This window comes from Sorex fumeus, unplaced genomic scaffold, assembly GCF_029834395.1.
Source record: "Sorex fumeus unplaced genomic scaffold, SorFum_2.1 ptg000131l, whole genome shotgun sequence".
NCBI classification, from domain to species: domain Eukaryota; kingdom Metazoa; phylum Chordata; class Mammalia; order Eulipotyphla; family Soricidae; genus Sorex; species Sorex fumeus.
The window spans coordinates 34,319,831-34,343,075 of record NW_026606188.1 but is presented as its reverse complement, the minus strand read 5'-3'; the positions used below and the strand labels follow the sequence as shown (position 1 = coordinate 34,343,075).

Here is a 23,245-nt window from a genome sequence, read left to right as displayed (position 1 = left end):
AGATTTTTGCACCAGGATAAGGTTACAGCTGCCAGCCCCTAACTCCGGCGAGGTGGCCTGGCCGGCCCGGGGCTCCGCCCCTCCCCCTGCCGCCCGATGCGAGGCTCCCAGACCGGTGCCCCGGGACAAGTAGCCGTTTTTATTGAACACAGAAGCTCCTTGAAAACTCTGTGGGCTCCCGGGCTCTCCTGCAATTCCTTTCATTCCCAAAGTGCTGGAGCCAAGCACGCGTCGCCCGCGCTCCCTCCCATTCCTTGTGGGGTTTGGAGAGGAGGGAGCTGCGCCGAGGGGCGATGGGGGTGGTGGCCGGTGGGCTGGGCTTGCCGGGTGTCCTGCGAGCCGGGCCCAGGCGGCGCGGGGCGGGCTCGGGGCTGCCCAGGAGGCGCGTGATTGGGTCGGACCCTCCGCTGCCGGGGCCGCCTAGCCCGAGGTAAGGGGGGCGCGCAGGGGAGTGGGCGGAGGAGGGGGCTGCCCAGAACCTCCAGTCCGGCCCACTGACGGCATGAAGCCTTGTGGGGCTCGCGGTGCGCTCAGATTTTTGGTTGAAGCCCCTCATTTGCCTTCAGTCTGAAGGCTGGGCCGCAGCAGGGACGCACCGGAGGGTCCTTGCGGCGGGACCCCGGGAGTGGGAGAGGAGGGGGCGTGAGACAGGAAGGAAGCAAAGCATCGCCTTGGAAAGGGAAAAAAAAAAGCCCTTTGACTTTTCTCCACCTCTCCCGCTGCCATGGCTGTGTAGCAGAGATTCCCCCGACGAGACTGTGCCAGGGACGAAGTTTGCAGTGGCAGCTCCGTGGGTTGAGTTGGCGCTGGTGAGCGTGGGGCTCGGAGATGGAGCGGTGGTCCTCGAGGTGGAAAACGAAACGGTGGCTCTGGGATTTCACCATCACAGCCTTAGCGTTGGCGGTCCTCATGCAGACCAGAGGGGTCAGAGGAGGTAAGGGGGGGGAGAAAAGGGATTTGGGGAGGTGGGGGGTTGTCTTTAGTTTTGCTCATTCTGTGCACCTCCCCCTCCTTGCCACCTCCCCCCCCCCCCCCGCGACCCTTCCCCAATTCTCTTAAATAAAATCCAGATTGTTGTTGCCACCGGGTTGGAAGTGGAGACTGACCGACCTGGAGATGGTTGTAGGCGGGACAGGAATAAGAGAGGAGGTAGCAGGGGGAAAAAAAAAATCTGTCAAGCACTGAGCCTGCTTAAAACAAATTAAGGGTCTTTGAAAAGTGGAACAAATGGACACAGGGGCGGTTGCCCCCAGCTTTTGTTTGAGACCCAGTCCTTGGCTCTTTCCTTGCCCACATCTTCTGGTTTCTCCAGATTCAAACTAATGAAAGTACCTTTTAAGAGGTGAACTGAGGAGAAAATATAGAGAGGGTATAAAATGAACCTTGATAAAGTGCTTTGTCTAGAACAAAGTGGGAAACAAGCGGTTTTACTTTTAAGGGATTTGAGAGAAGATTGGAGGGAGGGGGTTGACTCCAGAAGACTGAGAACACTGTGTGTGTGTGTGTGTATGTGTGTGTGTGTGTGTGTGTGCGCGCGCGCGCTGTGGCGATTTTAAGTGAGTAAACGTTCTGGCAGATTATAAGAAATTATAAGGGCTGAAGAGAGGAAGCGCACAGTGCTCCGAATTTCAGAACCTTCATCCACACGCCGGCCCCCACCTCCTCCTTCTTGCAGGTTGGACGTGCAGTTCTCTTTGGAGAATGATGAAACTCGCCCAGCAAATGGGGTAGGGGCGGAGGAACTGGGACTGGAAGGGAAGGGGCGGTGGGGAGGGAGGAGAGAGGTAAGGAAAAGTTCCTACGTGGCACCACCAAATATCCACTGGCCAGACCTGCAGGGAAGACTGCGGTTCTGTCAGTACCCAGAGAGGGAGAGCGACTTCTCTCCTCCCCCTCTGCTTCTTCCCACCCCTTCCCCTCCCCTTCCCCCAAAGGCATCTGGCTGGAGCGGTCCGTTAGGTGGTGTAGACACTGCTGGCGGGAGCTCAGCGAGCTCCAGGAGCTGGGAATAGAAAAAAGCAGGTTTTGTCAGGGGTGCGCAGAGAGGTGGGGAGCAGAAAGGAGGGTGGCGAGCATTGGCAGAGGGAAATGAAATTGTCAACCCCCAAGGCTCAGGCTCTAGCAGAAACCCGAGTCCAGCTCGGTAGATGCCAAGATCTGAGCTCTCCCTTCTGGGACTTAGCGCTCCTGCAGGCCTCCCTCCGGTAGCCAGTTCTGTTTCTTCATAGTGGTGTTCAGTTTACCAAGCCGTGAGCAGAGGTGGAGTGTTTCTTGGTGTGACTTTTCCTGCTGACAGCAGTGAGTCCCTCGTTGGGACTGCAGTCTTTGAATTTTGCAGTGCCTTATGCTTAACGTCGTAGATTCATTTGTTTCTGTATGGAGAGAAATTAGTAGAGTCTTTGAGAGTAGAATCCCTCTAAAGTTTGCATTTTTGTCTTTGGTACCTGGTCACCTTCTGGGTTGGTCAGTTCTGTCAGCAGTTCTGCCCTCTGCTGGCTTTTTTTATTATTTGAAATTCAAGCATCTGCCTTAGCAAAGAAAGCCCCTTTAAGCCTGCCTCAATATCACTCTTAATGCAGTGAGTTTGTGAACTGTTTCTTTTTTTTTTTTTTTTGATTGGTCACAGTTATACGAAAAAAAGCTATTAGCAGCATCTACTTATTAAAAACGTAGAAGACATTCTTTAATGGATAATAGATAATTTCTGAAGGCATTTGTGGAAGGTGTCCAGGAATTATTTCACCACAGATATTTATGTTTCTTTTCCACTTTGGACTTTCCTTAAAGATCTATCTTTAGAAATTAGTAGAATTATACCCTTATAATGCATGATTTTTACTTTTCAATCCATGATTCTGCCCACACACTTTTAAAAAAACATCTCACTGCCACATCAACTAAATGATGAGTGGAAAATCCTTCTGTGTTATTGGAAAACCAAATGATGCACAAAATGGAAAAATGTGAGAATTATATTTTGTTTCTGTTATAATTTCTGATGAACAGTCTTGACAGATGTTAAACTTTTGTATTTTAACTTAAACTTTTGTATTTTAAGATTTGGTATTTATCCAAGTTTTGAGGGGCCTTAGCCTATTGGGGGCCAGTATATTTACTTAAACCATCTCTTCTAGTCTTCTTGCTATGAATAAGTTTTCAAAAGGAAACATTACGTATTAATACCTAGAAGGGAAATGATGGTACCAATAACAACCCAGTTTTTATAACAGCCTTTAGATTTTCAATGATATTATAATGAAAAAGATTTTTGTTTTTAACTAAACATATTAAATACTAGCATCATACATCATTAATTATTTTATTGTGCTGCATTGGGATTAACATTTGCTAACCCCAAAGATTCAGGCAGAGAGCCTATTTTCATCCCAAATCTGTACTTACTGGATTAAAAATATTAAAGTCCTAAAAGGTTCATGATTAATAATAAAATTAGACTCTGAAGAAAACTGTAGTTGGGGTGCTGAGCCATCTAGCCTTAAAGAGGAAGTTCTTGGAGTGAATGTGTTAGAAGAAATTTTAGACTTGCTCATAGATTAATTATTTTACACGATAAATCCAAACTTTATAAATCAGAATGTGAAAAATAGACTTACATTTCCCTGTGGCCAGTGTAAATGTTTTATATCAGAAATACACAGATGTCTATGTCAATTGTTGCTTAATATCTATAGGACTTCACCTAGAATTTATGATTACAATGTAATTATGATAAGGTATATGATTTTTTTCAGTTTGTTAAAGGCTGTTATAATATATACTAAAGGAAAATATATAATCAAATCATTTTAATAATTAAAATGATATTGAGATTTTGTTGTGGAAGCTAATACTATCTCTTTCTAAAGTTTGATGAATTTTATGAGGAACTTTCAAAGCGTTGGTGGTTTGGTTTGTCTTGCTGGAGTGTTGTTTTGAGTGCCCGGGATCAGCAGGTAAAATGGTGCTGGCTTCTAAGTCTGTACTAGTCCTAATACGCAAAGAAATCCGGTTTTTCTTTTTGGATATTTAATCAGAAACTTTTTAAAGGTCAAATATGCTTTGATAACAAGAGTAGTATTTTCCAAGATAATTGTTTTCATGAATTTTTTTAAAAATAAAAAACAATAAAAATAGGTTTAAGTGGAACTTCTCCTTGCACATTTTATACAGATGGCATCAGTTTAAGTAAGTTACTTATGGACACATTCAGCTAATTATAGATCTATACCCACAGTTATCTATTAATTTTAAAATTAAGTTTATTTATAACTTAATGTGATGATTTAAGTTTTCAGGTTTCATGTTTGCTACTTTTGTGACTATGATGGCACAAATTTCAGTAAGATCCCTAAAATATTGAGAAGCAAGCATGAACTTTTGGGGATGTAAATATGATGGCATAAAATAAATCTAAGAAGTCATTTTTTTTCTAAATTTATCTTAATTTCTGAGATACAGGTCTCACTCCTTTTAGTTAATGCAAGTTCTAATTCATTAAAAAAGTGAATTAAAATCAATATTCTTGAAAGTATGTATCAAAAAACTGAATGTTTTAAAAGAAGTGTTTAGTTGTGACTTTTTAAAGAGAATACAAGAATATAAGAAGGGTTTATTTTAAAAATTGCTTCACTTTTCTGTACTAATGAGGAAGCTAATGTTCAGAAATATTACTAGTATTTCACATAAAACATAAAAATTTTACAATATTCAAAGTTTTTGAATGAGTAGGATAAAGGTCTGTAATAGTGCTAAATATATTTTATAGTTATTAACATGAATCCTTATGAAATTGCAAAATGTAATTGAAATATGGATGTGCTGGTGTTTATATTAGTGAGAAGATGAAATAAGTGTAAAAGTTCTAATTCAAAGAAAATTCAATAGGAAACAGCTAAAATAAATTTTAAACTTATTCAATTTTGTGAGCTTGAAAAAGGATCATTTTATTTATTATTAACATACATAATGATGTGATTCTATAATATATCAAATTATAAAGCTTGTAGCATCCAAAATATATTTGTATACATTAACTGATCGATTAAGAACATAGTTTTTAAAAAATCCTATGTAAAGTTGTCAGTGGAGATATGGCAAATTTTAAAATTTTAGGAAACTAAGAAAACTATATATTTATTTAAAATTAAGTCAAATATCTTTTTAGTGTGATTATACGTTGATAAGATTAGTGATTTTGATATATAATTATACAATTTTTACTAACAAGTCAGTTAATGAACTGTTTGTTGCTATGGGCTATTGATTTAACAGATGATGTTTTTCCAAAACTGGTTGACTGAAAAAAAAGAAAGCACATATCAGTGCAATTTCTAATGAAATTTCTTCTTTTGGATTTCCAAGGCCTTTGAAACTACATAACCTCTAAAACTAGATGGGCAGTTATATTTTATTTTTTTATTTTATTTTATTTTATTTTTTTCTTTTTGGGTCACACCTTGCAATGCACCTGGGTTACTCCTGACTCTGCACTCAGGAATTACTCCTGGTGGTGCTCAGGGGACCATATGGGATGCTGGGTATTGAACCCAGGCCGGTCATGTGCAAGGCAAATGCCCTACCAGCTGTTCTATCACTCCAGCCCCTGGGCAGTTATATTTTAGAGAAATACTCTTTAGGAATGACTGTAATATTGATCAAATTGCCAGTGCCTATGATATATCCACAGTAGAATTTTGATAAAGAAAAAAACATTTTTTAGGTTTCTACCTTTATTTCTAGAACTCCAGTGTTCAAGTACTGGTATTTCTACCAATGGATGAGGCCCCATGTCTTTAGGGAAAGCAGCAAAAGACCTTAGAGCCTTGAAGAATATGTAAAGCCATCAATTCATAATGTGCATGATGAACTCAACAATTTAGAAAGAACATGGAGTTTTATAAAACTGAGCCCTGTGCATCATTTTATATACTTTTCAATGATTTATATTTAAATATTAAAAGCCAGAAATCTAGTGTATTCCGAATAGACCTTTCCTCTCTACCTTTGGAAAAATAATAAGGGTAGTCAGTGTAGTCATTAGGAATTCAAGGCAACTTCAGAGTGGGACTGAGAACGGATCTGCATTTCAGCTTTTACTCAACTACTTCCCTCACTTAATGCTGGAGAAATATGACCTGATCTGGGAATGGTTAGAGGAAACAAAGTTCTTTTCCTCTTTTATTTTGACCACTGAAGTTTTTTCCTTTGCAGAGAAGAAAGAGCTTTAGGTAGGTACTATAAAACTTTTAGTGTTCTCTAAATTCTGCCATTGTAGAGTAAACAATAAATGTCTTTTTCAGCATAGATTTACTATGAAGCTGATTTCCCTAATTCTTCTGATGGCTTTTGAAGTTTAATTTAAAATCTACAGTTTTATTTTTACTTAAATGGTCTTATACATTATGATGCACCCAGTATATATCTATTTCTCCTTTCTAAACTTCAATATGATTTTGTATTTATAGGTAAGACGTTTCTTTTTCGTTTTCATTTGTGTGTCAGAATGCACCATGTATAATACCTACTCAAAGAGTAAATTAAAGTCAATTTTAAAGTGATTTAGTGAGTAATATCTATTTATCGGTTGCAGTCTTTGGCCTACTACTGAGTTGGCTAGTGATTCTTTAGACATTGGCTGATCACCAGGCCTACTGTTATCTGGTAAAATAAACTCTTTGCTTGCTGCGCATGGAATTAGAGACAGTGCTATTAATTTAGGAGAAAGAACTCAGAGAAAAGAAAGGTTATCATATTTCAGAGTAAAAGACCTGCTTAAATACGACTTGACAATTGAGAACTAAAACAAACCTGTGTAAAAGTGCTTTAGCACAATCAACTTTTGCAATCCTCTCAAACCTTCTCTTTTTTTTCCTTAAAAAGCATTTCTTTCTTATTTTAACCAAATTTAATTGCTCTCGAGTGGCCGTGTACTGTACTGACAAATGAAGGTCCCTATTCATAGACCTTAGCGCATAGAGTGTCACTGGAAGCTTCCTTCCTCTGTCTGACTGGTAAACTCACATCCGGGCTTAAAGGAAGGAACCTTAGACTCTATGAGTTGGTTGGCTTCCCGTCCTCACTCAAAGTTTCACATACACCTTCCCAAAAGAATGATTGCCAGAAAGTGCAGCAATTGCAACTCTTGGCAAAGCTCATCAAAAGCTCTAGTGCGTTATTTTTACTTTGGGCTCTTAGAACTGCATAGAAAAAAGAGTACTAGGCATTAGAGAAGTGTTTTCGTTGACTTCTCTCTCTTTAGATAAGAGTCTAATGTGGAGAACAACTTACTCCTTTGCTGCCACTTGGCTTAGCATGCTATGGAGTGCACTTCAGGGTATGGCCCTTCTCAGGCTCAGAACAACCTTCGAAAATCTCACTCCTATTTTCCTTTAATTTCAGCACTGTTTCATAAACTTCTTTCCCATATTTCCCCTTATCTTTGAGCACACTATTTTTTCCTCCTAAAGATTTACCACTTTTGTATTCATCTTTTGTATTCACCTTCTCATACCTCAGGATTAGTTCCTGTCTTCAGCAGAGAAAATACTAAGCATTAATACTGAATGTATGCTTCTTATGCACTCATTTCTATCGTAATAACTTTCCAAGTAGAATTTCATTGCTTTCTAACATTGCTCTGAGAGTGAGTGAATGCTAAAAAATCTTTGTTTTTTGGTGCGGATGTAGGGAGAAAGGGACTCTTTTTTCATTGTTGGTAGGAATGCTGACTGGTCCAGCCTTTTTGGAAAACAATATGGTATTTCCTTCAAAAACTAGAAATTGTGCTTTTATAAAGGTAAAGGTAAAGGCCCTCCCGTTGATCGTCGATTTGCTCGAGCGGGCCCAGTAACGTCTCCATTGGAGACTTTGTTGTTACTGTGTCTGGCATATCGAATACTCTCGGTAGCTTGCCGGGCTCTCTGAGAGGGGCGGAGGAATCGAACTCGGGCCGGGCCATGTTGGCCACTTGTAAGGCGAACGCCCTAACCGCTGTGCTATCGCTCATATGATCCTGCAATACCACTTCTGGGAATATATCCCGAGCGTACAAAAAGCACAGTAGAAATGACATCTGTACCTGTATGTTCATTGCAGCAGTGTTCACAATATCCAGAATCTGACAACAACCCAGTGCCTGAGAACAGGCAACTCATTAAAGAAACTTTGGTACATCTACACATTGGAATTCTATGCAGCTGTTAGGAAAGATGAAGTCATAAAATTTGCTTACAAATGGATGGGCATGGAGAGTATTATGCTAAGTGAAATGAGTCAGAAAGAGAGGGACAGACATAGAAGGACTGCATTCATTTGTGGAATATAAAGTAACATAATATGAGACGGACACCCAAGGACAATAGAGACAAGGGCCAGGAATATTGCTCCACAGTTGGAAGCCTGCTTCATGAGCTGAGGGAGAAGGCAGCTGGAAAGAGAAGGGATCAATAAGTCAATGATGGTTGGAAGGATTGTTGGGGATGGAAGATGTGTGCTGAAAGTAGATAAAGGACCAAATGTAATAGCTCCTCAATGCAAACCATAATGCCCAAAAGGAGACAGAGAGAGAGAGAGAGAGAGAGAGAGAGAGAGAGAGAGAGAGAGAGAGAGAGAGAGAAAATAGGGGAAATTGTCTGCCATAGAGGCAGGGGTAGGGGTGGAAAGGGGGGATACTGGGGATATTGGTGGTGAAAAATGTGCATTGGTGGAGGGATTGGTGTTGGATCATTGCATGACTGAAACTCAAACATGAAAGCTTTGTAACTGTTTCTCAAGGTGATTCAATTAAAAAAAAGAAAAGAAAAGAATAGAAAAGAAAATCTTCATTTTTGTCATGAGGAAATTGAAAAATAGGAAAACTGTTTATATCTCTGAGGTTGTATAGGAGTGGAAGACCTAGGACTTAAACCAGACCATCTCACACCAGAATTCGTGGTTTTGGTCATTTGTCTGTGCTTGCCTTGTTGTATATGCTAATGCTTCTATAGATCTCTCTGACTTTTAATAATAATCTCTGAGGCCTAACATAAACGCACAAATCATACAATTGTACCACAATAAAACCAACTTGTTTCTACGCTGACATTCCCAAGTGGAGGCTGTATCACAGTTGGCATTTTAGGAACAAGTCTAAGCCCTGATTACAATGGGAAACCAAACGGAAGTTGCTGGAAGTCATCAAATGTGAATTGGATTATTTTAAGGAGATGGTGACAGCTTTTATCTGTTGATTTTTTTAAGGTTCAGATTATGGTTAGTTTCCTCTCACTAAACAGGAAGGACACATACAAATATCTGATTGTTCTACTCAAGGTTCATTTCTAAGAATAAAATATCTTATTTTCTTTTGGAGCCTGACTTATGGAAAATATACTTATTATTTACCATATAAAGTATCAGACTTAGTTATTCCACTTTGTTTGGAATGTAATCAGTTGGATGAATGGAATTGAAAACTGTGTTTTGAAAAGATTCACTGACCATTAATTAATTATTTTAGAAGATTATTCATTTATATGTTAGTCTTCTAGGAGTTGCTGAGGTATAATAACTATAGTTTTTTTTCTTTTCAGTTATCAATAATCAGCATTATGGCAAAATGTCCCTCTTGGAGAGCTCAGCGAGCTACCGAGAGTATCCCGCCCTCATGGCAGAACCTAGCAAGCTCCCTGTGGCATATTCTATATGCCAAAAACAGTAACAATAACAGGTCTCATTACACTGACCCTGAAATAGTCTCCAGTATGGCACCATTGGGAAGGATGAGTAAGGAAAGGCTGCTAAAATCTCAGGGCTGGGATGAATGGTGACGTTACGAATGGTGCCCACTCAAGCAAATCGATGAGCAACAGGATGTCAGTGATAAAGTGATACAGTAATGGCAAAATGTGCAGTAGTTCATATTTAGGTTATTAATTATAATGTCCAGAAAACAGTAACATGGTTAAGGTATAGATAATTTGGAGTAGTATAAAATGAATTTCTTACATCATGTTATTAGTAGTAATTATCACCCTTTTTTTCTTATTCTATACTCATTCCTTAAAATGATTTAAAGCTGTTACACACAGTATTGCTAGTGTTTACAGAATTATATTTAACAGAATATTGCTATTTTTGTGATATTCTTAAATGTCAGTTTCTTTTGCCTGCAAATAAGTTGTCATCCCTTGCTGAATACTCTCCCAAACTACTTATCAATGCTTTAACCTAAATCTAATATATAAATAATATTTTCTCCTCTAGAAATAACTTGCTAATCAAGAGGGCTGGAGTAGTAGACCTTGTGCAAGATCTTAAAACATAGTGTAATTATCATGAATTTTAGTACTTACCACTAAATAACTAAGTCAAAAGTAAGGATGAATGTTATGTATGCATTGGATCGTATAACTGAAGGATTGTAATAGCTAATAACTATTTACTGAATTAATAAATGAACTCACAAGCAGTTTCCAAAAAAAGCCAAGAGGACTAGGACACACATTCATGGTTCAATATCACAACCATTTCCAGTTCTGTACCTGGGAATTTTCATTGAGAAGATTTTGTATGGAATCTAGGAGTTTGTCATGATGCATTTCTTGCTTAACTATGCCCACGTAAAGTCATCTAGGGTTCCCAATGATAATTAGAATATTGAAGTCACACTTGATATAGAACTGTGGCCATTATAAGTTTGAAAGCTACCTGAATGGTTTTCCTAATTTATGAGCCTCATGTTAAACAAACGAGTGAACACAATTATTAAGATCAATTCTCTAACAAAGAAATAAACCAGCAGTTCTAAGCTTTATGTATGTATTTTATTGTTTCTATTATTACTCAAATTGTAGCTTGTTAGAGTATAAATTCTAAGCAGTGATTTTTGTTTCTCAAGATCGATATACTAAGCCAAAATATCAGAGCAGGAGTGATAGTACAGAGTTTAGAATTGTTGTCCTGCACACATCTGACTCAGGTTCTAATTTGCAACATCAAGATGGTTCCCCAAGCCTTCTAGGAGTTATTCTTGACTAAGTCCTAAGCACCACAGGGTGTGGCTCAAAACCCTTCATCTACTCAGCCTCCTACTTGATTTTGATTATTTGAGAGGGAAAAAAAGCACTTATAAGCATTTTATAAGTCAAGACTTATGTAGCAAGCAGTTAAGTAAAATAATAGTTTAAAATAATTTATGCCTTTAATTATAGTTTTAAATAACATTTATGGGCTGTCACCTGAGAAGTTTCTATCTATAGCCCAGACAGTTCCCCTAAACACTGGACCCAAATGTTTAACTGACTATTCAACCATTTCTAATGACATTTATTACTCTTGCTTTATTCTCATACACCCATAAGTTTCTCAGCAACACCTGTCTTTTTTGTCTTCAAAATATTTCTGAAATATGACCTATGATTCTAAGTTTAAAAAAACAAAATGTAAAAATATTAAGAACTTTTTTTTCACTGAGGGAGATTGTAGTTCTCTCTGCTCTCTAAGTCCACTGCAGTTTCCCTATAATCTTTTCACAAATGACATCATGGTATAAAAAAAAAATAGTTGAATCATGATATTTCTTTCCTTTTCACTTTCCAATCGAATCTGATCTGCTGAAGATTGTACAGGACCTACGCAACATGTTTGCTATATGCCCTCACCTTCCATCCTCTGACCATATTGGTAAGGCCTTGGTTATTTCCTTTATTGAAGACTTTTTCAACATTTTAGGCAAACTTCTATCTTATAGTCTTACACTTCCTATTCTTTTTGCTCGGAATGCTATATTGTAAAAGATTCAGTAAGTGGGGGACGCCTAGTCCTAGGGCGCTGTCCATGCTTAGTGATGTGGTGCTTCAGACTCCCAGTGGTGCTGGGTGGACCGTGTGCTGATGGGGCTCGCGCCCTCTGCATGTTAGGTATGAGTTCCAGTCCCCTCTTTCGTGATTTTAATCCCCATGCCTCTTCTCCCTTCCCTATATTTAGCAATTATTTTCATAGTAATGAAGAGCCTTATGTAAAATATTATACTTTTTAAAATTAAGGGATCAAGATGTCATTGAAGTCTATAAAGTTGTAGAATTGCATAATTTTGAAGTATAAATGTAACTTTAAATTATTTGGGTAGTTTCTAGGTTATATTTTTCAAATGACTTCCATGGATTTTTATTTTATATGACTCAATGTAGATTATATATATGTATATAGGAGAGATAGCACAGCGGTAGGGCGTTTGCCTTGCACGCAGCCAACATGGCCGACCCGAGTTCGATTCCTCCACCCCTCTCGGAGAGCCCGGCAAGCTACCAAGAGTATCTCGCCCGCGCGGCAGAGCCTGGCAAGCTCCCCGTGACGTATTCGATATGCCAGACACAGTAACAACAAAGTCTCACAATGGAGACGTTACTGGGCCCGCTCGAGCAAATCGATGATCAACAGGAGGGCCTTTAATATAATGAACTATTTTATGGACATCATGAATTCATTCCATTCATGGCATTTATTGTTGTAGATCCATACCAAATGTTGCTCAGGGGACTATACTCCAACTCAGTGGTCAATCTGGGGATCATTCTGGGGAGGAGTTTGGATTGTTTTTACCAATCCTGGGGCTCCTACATGCAAAGCATGTGCTCCAATCTTTTGAGATACCTTTCTGTTCCTCATCCTGTTGTTTTGAAATGTTATGCTTGTGTAGAAACGATAATGGGAGTTTGTACGTATTGGTTTAATAAGTCAGTGATGTAGGGCTGGTGTTACATAGAATATAGATGGAAGATTTTCACAGCTAAGGCTTAGAAAGCAATTAAAAGATATAAATTACTGAGAAATATTACATTTTACTCTATTTATACTAAATTTATTTTTTTTCTAATCAATGCTAAATCTAGAATTTCCTTTGATCTCAAAATGATTCATACTTAGAGTCAGCAGTCAATTCTGGGATAGGAACACAATCAATTTTGAGAAGAGTCATACTTCTTCTATTTGTTTTTCAGAATATGTTACTGTATGTTTTATCTGACTTTCCAATTTTAATTTCACTGTGCCACCACTAATTTCTTAAAGATATTATTTTCATTAATTTTTAAGAAGTTTATCTACATTTGATAATTTGGCTTCTATTTTCTGTAGTGGAAGTTTTAAAAGTCTGTACCCTTGTCTGTTATTTTATATTCTTTTAATTAATATTTGAAATTTGATGGAATTCTTTCTTTCAATATCAAATTTTATTGTTTTTAAGATATCCATAAAATACTTGTACATTCATATGTTTGTATTTATTTTGTCTATGTACTTTTCTACATACAAATAAATTATTTAAATATAAACTTTAAATATAACCTTTGTTTATATAGAACCCCTTGGGGAAAGATGAACCTTATAGTGTTAGAGAATATTTTTGATGTCTAGGAGTCTTAGTATAAACCCTATACCTATATTCCAATTGACTAGTGTTGTCCAAACAATTTCTCCCATTTTTACTTTTTTAGACTACAATTATAGATTACAGACAAAAAGCATGGTGATTTCAGCTACACAAAGGTAAAGGTAAAGGTAAAGGCCCTCCCGTTGATCGTCGATTTGCTCGAGCGGGTCCAGTAACGTCTCCATTGGAGACTTTGTTGTTACTGTGTCTGGCATATCGAAAACTCTCGGTAACTTGCCGGGCTCTCCGAGAGAGACGGAGGAATCGAACTCGGGTCGGCCATGTTGGCTGCTTGTAAGGCGAACGCCCTACCCGCTGTGCTATCGCTCCAGCTACACAAAAGGGTTGTGTTAATACAAAAGAAATTTATTTGGCTTCTGATGCTACTATTTGTAACTCATAATGATTTAGAAAGTTTTATGCCATTTTAAATTTGTAAAAATTTTTTCAGTATTTTTAATCATTTTGTCAGATTATGCAATAAGGCTGGTATTGGCTATATTTTATTTTAAATGAATAAGAAATTAATGTCAATAAAATATTAATTTTTTAATTTAATTTAATTTTTTGTGCTGTTAAATATTTTCCCTGGGGACTCAATAATTAAAAGCAAATGTTCTACCTCTGAGTCACATCCCTTGTTCTAAAATATTTCTATAAGTAACTCAAGTTAGGCTTTGAGCAAAAGTTATACTTTTTATTCAATGTAATGAAAACAATTAAAAGAATATATGCTAGTAATATCAGTATAGGTAAAGGTAAAGGCCCTCCCGTTGATCGTCGATTTGCTCGAGCGGGCCCAGTAACGTCTCCATTGGAGACTTTGTTGTTACTGTGTCTGGCATATCGAATACTCTCGGTAGCTTGCCGGGCTCTCCGAGAGGGGCGAAGGAATCGAACTCGGGTCGGCCATGTTGGCCGCTTGTAAGGCGAACGCCCTACCCGCTGTGCTAATATCAGTATAATACTGATAATTTGTACTATAGAGAGATAGTAGAGCAATGAGCACATAAATGTGGAGTTGAGATTTGTTTGATTTGTGCTTAAACTATGTAAATTCCAGGAAACCTCTTGGGGTGTATGTACCTAGAATAACATAAGAACATACAGTACAAACTAACAGTGTTAAAGCCAGAAAGCTGAATTAATGCCATTTACATGTCATAACCTATATTGCAGGTTCTTTACTAAAGAACACTTGTGGTTTTGACATAGACATTTGTTAGCAGTAGTTAAATAACATTAAATAATTGTGTCTCTTTCTTTCATCAACCCAGCATTCTACAGTCCTGTAACCAAAGGCATTCATGGATTTTCAAATGCTCGTCTAGAGCATCAAAGCCTTTACTGACCATATAGGAGAGAGTCTACAATTTTTTCGATGTTAATTTCATTTCATTCCATAATGATATGCTTCATATATGGATTTGTGATGTGGGGTACAAAACAAGTGATTCCCCAGAAAGGGGGACAGCCTCTACTTTAGAAGGCCTTGTTAAGGCTGAAGAGATAGTACAAGTCGGTAAGTCACTTGTGTATGGCTCTCTCAGTTTGGTCCCTGCCATTGCATATGGTTCCCTGAGTCAGAGCCAGGAGTGAAACTGAACACCCCCAGGTGTGGCCCTCAAAAATGACAAAGGAAGAGAAAAGAAATAGTCACTTTAAACCTGTGTTCATGCCATATCTGAATCAAACAGTGGAAAAGACCAGACTTGGAAAGCTACTGCTAAACTGTACTTTGACCCATCTTTTCTTTTCTTCTCAGGGGAAGATACCTCTGCTTTGAATTTTTCATTCATTCTTTAAATGTATGTATTTATTGTTATGTGCCATGTGGCACTCCATAGTGGCATATAATGAGGAACACTAATTCTTCTAATGTGCAGTGTCAAAGGGTTTAAACCTATCAAGGAGACAGGGATAGTAAATTACAAGATTAGGAGGTGGGAAGTGGAAGGGGGAGAAAGGAAGGGAGAAGTAGAGACTGTATGAGTATGTAGCACTATTGTTCATCAATTTGCTTAAGTGGGCACCAGTAATGTCTCTATTGTGAGACTTGTTGTTACTCTTTTTGGCATATTGAATATTTCACGGGTAGCCTTCCAGGCTCTGCCATGCGGGCCAGATACTCTCGGTAGCTTGCAGTGCTCTTCAAGAGGGTATGAGTATGCAATAGGTAAATTCTGAGTATTATTTAGACATGCTGGAGCGATAGCACAGCGGGTAGGGCGTCTGCCTTGCACGCAGCCAACATGGCCGACCCGAGTTCGATTCCTCTGTCCCTCTCGGAGAGCCCGGCAAGCTACTGAGAGTATTCGATATGCCAGACACAGTAACAACAAAGTCTCCAATGGAGACGTTACTGGGCCCGTTCCAGCAAATCGATGATCAACGGGAGGGCCTTTACTTACTTTACTTTTATTTAGACACGCATTGTGACTGAAGACTTATAGCATAAAGTGCAAATTAGTGATTTTATATAGTAAACAAAGATTGTAGAGTGATCCAAAAGGAAAATAGGTCACTTGAGTGCACATGAGTGGGCTTAGATAGCCTGGGAGGGATAATTAAGGCTTTCCTGAAGGAAGTTATGCTTAGGTTCAAGTGAAAAGGTAGGTAGACTAGGTCTTCATTCATCATATTTCAACTTCCTCTGGTAATTTAAAAAAATATATATATATTCATATGTCTCTGGGCTCCATCCAATTATTCTCATCATTGGTTTGGGATAGGACCCAAAACTTTATTTTATTGATGTAATTTTTGGCAGTGTGTGAGATGGTTGGACCAAACCTGGATGTGTTTTGAGACTTATACCTGACTCAGGGATCATTTCTGGCTGTTTTTAGGGAAACTCTATGTGGTCCGAGGAATAGAATGGCATCTTGACTGCACGCAAGACTTAGTTCCCATATTATCCAGCCCTAGTGTATACATCTTTTAAGCTATTCAGAAGAGTTTAATGCCAGTGGGAGCTGAAAATACAATAATTTGACTTTAATTGAAGTAAGATAGAAATAGAAATCCCCAATATAAACAATACAGGGCATCGTAGAATATGAAGGAATTTGAGGTTGGGGAAGGTATAAGAGTAGGATACATGATTCACTTGGAACTATGGCAGTGAACTAATGGTGTAGGTAAGATTTTTTTTAAGTCTTCAAAAATCATATTGTATTGAACTGGAGTAATAGTGCAGTGGGTCGGGCACTAACTTGCCTGGGTTTTTTTCCTCAGAACTCCATATGGTGTCCCCGATCCCTGATAAGAATATTCCTAAATTTAGTGATGGGAATAAGACCTGTATACCTTTGGATGTGGCCCAACCTCCTGCAACCCCTTCCACTCCTCAAAAAAGATGTATCCAGAAAAAATCATATTATTATTTTGCTTTGGGAGATAACCTGGTGATACTCTTGACTCTGAGCTCAGAAATCATTTCTGGTGATGCTTGGGGAACAGTATTAAATGTCAGGGATACAACCAGTGTCAGTTGTGTATACAGCCTTACCGGCTGTAATGTATCTTCAGTGCCGGATCCAGGAATGTTATTGAATAGTGATGTCAGTCAAGATTGATAACTTCTATTTCCTCGAACTGGCCTCAGATCTGTTCTTTCTTGTGTCTATGCTAGCATATTCTATGTTTTGATTGCTCTCCTCTTCGTTGATTAACTTTATTCATCTCTTGAACTTAGATTAAAGGTAGTGCATAGTAGATATCTTAGCCATTATTGACTTTGTCACAGGTTGTAGTTCTGTGATTGTAGTTCAAAGCAGCAGTGGGAAATATATAAGTAAATGGGTGGCCTATGTGACAGTAAAGATTTTATTTAGAGATGCAGAAATTTGCAATTCCTATAGTTCTCTGTTACAGAACAGTTATGTATATTTCACTTTAAGAGTTATAAAGCAAGCTTGTGATCTCTTTTGATCATTTCTTTCTCCCTCCCTCATATTTCTTTAAACAGAACTTTTTTTTAATTTTATTGAATCACCTTGAGAAAGTTACAAGCTTTCATGTTGGTGTCACAATCACATAATGATCAAACACCCTAAGCAGAACTATTTTATCCTAAATATGCATGTGCAGATTTATTTACACATATATAGTCTTGCATAGCTATTCATATATTTACATATATGCATATATAAAATAATTCCTATTTTGTGTACTGAAACAGCCAAATAATCTTCACCCATAAGACTAGATTTCCCTATTCATTCTAAGATATTGCTACAGATAGCAGCTCAGTCTTCATAAAGGTCTTTTAGTGAAATGGGTTTTTAAAAATATATATTTATGAAAGTGAGACTGAAGTATAAAGCAATTATGTATTGTATTGTGATCACATTGGTTCTAAGTGATAGAGGTGGATTTTGGCTTAGATTCTTCAATTCTATGTCTTAGTGCTTTTATTACATACTTGTTACAGAAATGTGTGAAGATGTTTAGAGGTGGAATTAGAGACTTAACAGTCAAAGTCTTGTGAGGTAATAGAACTTTGATTCATTTGCCACTGAAACAAAGGGAGAGACAAGGTGATAGCTGCAGACAAACTAATCAGTAAATGGACAGGGTTATTCAAGAGACGAACAAGTATAATTAAAAACATTTTTTAATTTCTCAAAGTATTTTATTTTTAAAAAGCCTATGCATTTTAGACAAAGCTGTGTGTATCTCATCTATATATAACTATCTATATCTATGTTTCTATATACATCGGGGAGTAGGCCCATATCCATGGGTTCTCAGAGTTTATTCTTGTCGGTGTGTTCAGTAGTGACTCCTGGTTGTGCTTAGGGGAGCAAGTGTAATGTCAGGAACTGAACTAGGCTTGAATACATGCAGTGTCTATATATGTTATATCTGTTTAATCATCAACCAGTTTTTTTATATCATTCTGCATTTATGTGGTGTTGTAGGAAATATGTGTGTGTCTGCGTGTGTGTGAGAGAGAGAGAGACTGAGAGAGAGAGAGAAAGAAAGAGAGGCAGGGAGGGAAGGAGGGGGCAGGGGGAGAGAGAGAGTCTCTATTTTTGTGTGTACATAAATATTCTAGCTTGTGGGTGGAAATCAAGTATAGGCAAATATTTAAATTTATAAAAAGTGCTGAAATAGAGGTGGGCAAATCTAGACCAGCTTTGGGAGATCGAGAATACTTTCATGCTACTTATATCCTACTTGTTCCTCGGATGTGGTAGAGGTGAGTATTCCGGATAGAAGTAGTATTTATAAAGGCTTAGAGGCAGAGTTCAGGATGACCAGAGAACAGAATGAGGAAGGAATTGGAAGTCATGAAAGCAAAGAATGGAGAGGTAAGAGAGATGGAATTGAGAAGATACCTGGGCACATCGGGCCTCTCAACAGTTTTCAAGCAAAGTATGTGGATACTATCAAAAGTTAGTGTGGTTCTCTGAAGGAATTTAAGCAGCTAAGTATCCTGAGGCATAGATTTTTGGAAGCACTCTTAAGGGTATGCACATTGATGCGAATAGGCATTAAAATAGATGGTATTATTATTATGGTAATACTTTTGCCTCTCAAATCTTATTCTCTGTTCAATAGTAAAGGTATGCAATAAAAGGCAGACAAATAGTCTTGAAAAAATACTACACTGAGTTTGAATCATCTTAAATGTTACTTATGACCTGCACCTTGGAGTTTGTTGATATGGAAATAATTAAAATACTAATGGGAAGTTAAGAATTGATTTGAATATGGAGTTTTCACTTCAATAAAGCACCATTGAGTTAAACCAGAGTAAATTACTGCTTTTAATCTTTAAACACTTATGTCACTGAGTTAATAAAATACAAAGACTAGTCTTCATGGGTGTTAGTGTCTGTGCATTTGTATACAAAAACCAAAATATCTATAAGATAAAATTTGAATTAGTGTGAGATCACTAACAGGCTGAATTTCCAAGTGGTTATTGTTTACTTTACTTCAATGGAAAACAATACTTTAAGACTTTGGTACTGGGAGACTTTTACAGTTTTTGTAATGTGATATGCCTTTTAAGTTGAAATCTTAATTATATGTCCCTCTTTGAAGTTGTTCTTTGAAGAGTGAATTATTATTTCATATTATGTGTCCATTCAAAGAATTTTGTGACACTTTAAAAATAGATCCCTTACTTTAAATTCTGTAGAGGAAATATGTTTTATCACACTAGTTTCAAAGAAGAAAGGAATAAATGTGGCTAAATCAGTGTTATTGAAAAACATCATGCTGTAAAGTGATAGTTTGGAGAGAAAGTTGTGGTTCACCTTATTTAATTTCCCATGTATAGCTGCTGCCCTAACAATGGGGCCACACAAATTTCTTCACAGAAGAATTACAGACTTCATGGTTATGTTTAATTTTAACCCTGAGTTTTTACCGTATTCAGACATGGTTTTGCTAATAGCTGAAGAACAAGAAAATAAGTTAAAGGAACCAGCTAAGATGTTGTAGCTTCTAGAAACAATCTCCTTTTGAATAATTTATAGTCTGTTAACCTAAAGAAAATAAAGCATCAAGATTCAAATTGACTCAAGATAATTTTAGTATGTTTATAATTGTGCTAAATTTCTTTATTCAGCATTTTTATTTAATGGGATATAGCAATGGGGTGGTAAAGTGGAAAGAATCTAGACGAGATGTTTGACAAACTTTAGGAGTACCTTTTACTATTCTCTCAATTTTCATTTTTTCATCTATACTGAACAACATGCCCTGGAAAGTTTATGAGTTTATACCTGTGAAGAAACTAGTCTAATGACTGTCACACATTAGGTGTTTGGACATTGGTAATTCAGGAAAGATGTTTCCCTTGCATAGCTCCCAACCTTGCTTTGATCATTGGTCAATTGTGGCACCTCAGATAGTCTCATAAGCACCCACCAATTGACAAAAATGCCAAAAATGTGCTTGAAGGCCATTATTATTCCCTTAAATATCCCAAAAGTTAACTAAAGAGTATCACTAGAGGTGGAGCGGTATTAGTGATAGTACTAATACTGTTAAGACAATTTTGCATTTCCCTCAGTGGACCCTGGTTGGATCCCTGGCACCACAATTACTCCTCAGAACACCACCAGGAGTGATACCTGAGCACAGAGCCAGGAATCAACCCTTATTTATATACCTGCAAGGTACAGCCCAAAATTAATAAAAATGAATACTATAATTGATAGATTTAATGATTCCTTAAAATATCTTATTTCTACAAAATATTTGTATTTTAATACTTTAGAACAGTGTAGACTGAATATTATGTTTATTTTCATTCAATAGCTCAATGAAATAAACAGACAGGATCATTATCATTAAGGTACATTTGTTGTACTGTAACTAGAAAATGAAATCAAACTTTATTTTTAGGTGTTTGTCAATATTCCTAAAGTTTAATCACCTGTGGGAATAATCACAACACAGTATACAGATTTTCATTTATAATAATTTGTTCATACATTTAGTACTGTTATTTTTTAAAGAAATTGTTAAGCTATAACTTTCTAAGAGCAACTCTGTTAAAGAACACTTTCTGCTTTGTGACATATGACTAGTTGTCAGAATGGTATTTCTAATTAGTCTTATTTTCATCTTTATCAGGACCTTCTAGAAGCACTTAATGTATGGCACAAGAATGTGAAACTTACACTGCTTAAGGGATGGGTGATGAAACATTGTATTACTGAAACCCAATAATGGACAACTTTGTAACTGTTTATCCAGCGATTTAATAAGAAAATTTGCAAAATTAATGTAAAAATTGATAGAAAGTATATGCTATGAAACCAACAATTGAAATTTTGAAAATCAATAGTATTAGCTTTCATGTTCAGATATAAGTGATTTCTCCTTCTGAACTGAAAAGTTTTGTATCCATAAAAACAAAAATAGTATAAAACTAAATGTAGAATCTTCCTCCAGCATAATTATTGAGGCATATATAGTGCTTCAGTGATTATACTATCTGTGAGGTAAGGAATATGTTTCATGAATACATGGTGATACATTTACCAATCTATGACTATTATGCATATTTTAATTTTTTTAAAAAAGAAAATACAATCATATATACTCTAGTCTGTTTTTCTAGTTTATTAGACCTCACGATTTGTGTTTTCACTTGCTCAGTAATTTAACAATATATTTCATTATGGGACAGAGACTTTGTTGGTCAAATATGTTTGTCATTCTTGTCTGTTTTGTTTAAAGTTTCACCCATCTTCTACCATTTATCACTTTATTCTTTTATTGGGGGGGAGGTGCACACTCAGATGTACTTAGGGCTTTCTCCTGACCATGCACACAGGGTCATTCTTGACAAGGCTCAAGGGACCATGTGTGGTACCAAAGATCAAATTTAGGTTGGATGTGTGCAAGGCTAGCACCTTACTCACTGTGCTATTTCTCTGGCCCCTGACTGCATTTAAAAAATATGCTCTGTACTGATGGAACCTTGGGTTGTTTCCATGATTAGACTCTGAAAATTCTTCTTTGAATATTGTCATACAGTACTTAATTATGGACTTTTGGTTCTTTGAATACATATCTATCTATGAGTAAGTCAGCTTGGTCATATCGTGTTTCCATGTTTTGGAATTTTGAGGAATATCCCATGATTCAATTTCTAGGAAAACATTAAACATTAGGAGTTGATGGGATTTGGGAAGGGGAGGAGAGTGAGGAGCTACTGCCTAACCATTACATATTTTATGTTTAAATATAGTTAAGCCTTTTGGAGATAGTGATTGTTGTACAAAATTCTAAGTTTAATTATGCTACCAAATTGGATATTTTGAAGCAGATGAATTACAAAGTTTTATGTACATCTTACCACATTTTAAAAATAATTACATTGAATGTATGTACACTTCCAGTAATTATCTTTGCATGATATTTAAGTTATATTCCAACTCACATAGTTCAATTTGAATTGTAAGAGCTGTTTAAACCATCATACTTAGCCAAAAGGATCACATTTACCATGGAAAAGTTTATTATTCCAAGCTTATTTTACAGTGACCACTTTGCAGCTGTAGGAGAGAACTGGAAAGAATTGTATATAGGAAATTTGTGCTTTCCCTCAACAAATAGTTCTGTGTTAGAGACTCTATGCTGTATAAAAATAGGACTCAGTTATTCATATCATGGGACATTGCATCTATATCATAAAACAAAAATGTCTTAGTGGCCACTCTGACAAATATAGAGTGAAATATTAATAAATTAGATATATAAATGTAGTTATTCATACATAGCACTGTAACACTGTCCTCCCATTGTTCATCGATTGACTTGAACAGACACCAGTAATGTCTCCATTGTGAGATTTGTTACTGTTTTTGGCATATCAAATATGTCACAGGGAACTTGCCAGGCTTTGCCGTATTCATACATATATAAAAAAATTATATATATTTATATATCCCTTGTGAATAACTAGTAAAATAGAGCACTCCAGAGAAATGCAGTGCATGTATATTATGTTTTATATAGTACATTTGTATATATTATATATTTATAAATAAATATATATTATAGAACAGATATATTGTATACAATAACTGTGCATGGCAAATTTATATAGTTTTCTACATAATGCTTATATATTATTGTATTTGTTTTGTGTCCATATCCAGCTGTGCTCAAAACTTATTTCTAGCTCTTTGTAGCACTGTAGCACTGTGCTCCCACTATTCATCAATTTACTCGAGTGGGCACCAGTAATGTCTCACAACAAATTGTGAGACTTGTTACGGTTTTTAGCATATTGAATACATGTCGGGTAGCTTGCTAAGCTTTGCCATGCGGAAGATATACTCTCAGTAGCTTGCTGGGCTC

The 23,245-nt window shown here is 37.1% G+C and overlaps 1 protein-coding gene across 1 annotated transcript in view; it reads left to right on the top strand.

Annotated features, from left to right (window-relative positions):
• The first annotated feature begins 828 nt into the window (after positions 1 to 828).
• The window catches only part of COL11A1 (collagen type XI alpha 1 chain), a 208,274-nt gene continuing 185,857 nt past the window's right edge, over positions 829 to 23,245 (top strand). Inside the window, exon 1 of the mRNA XM_056139025.1 lies at positions 829 to 934. Coding sequence (XP_055995000.1) covers positions 829 to 934 — 106 coding nt within the window. The remainder of the gene's footprint in view (positions 935 to 23,245) is intronic.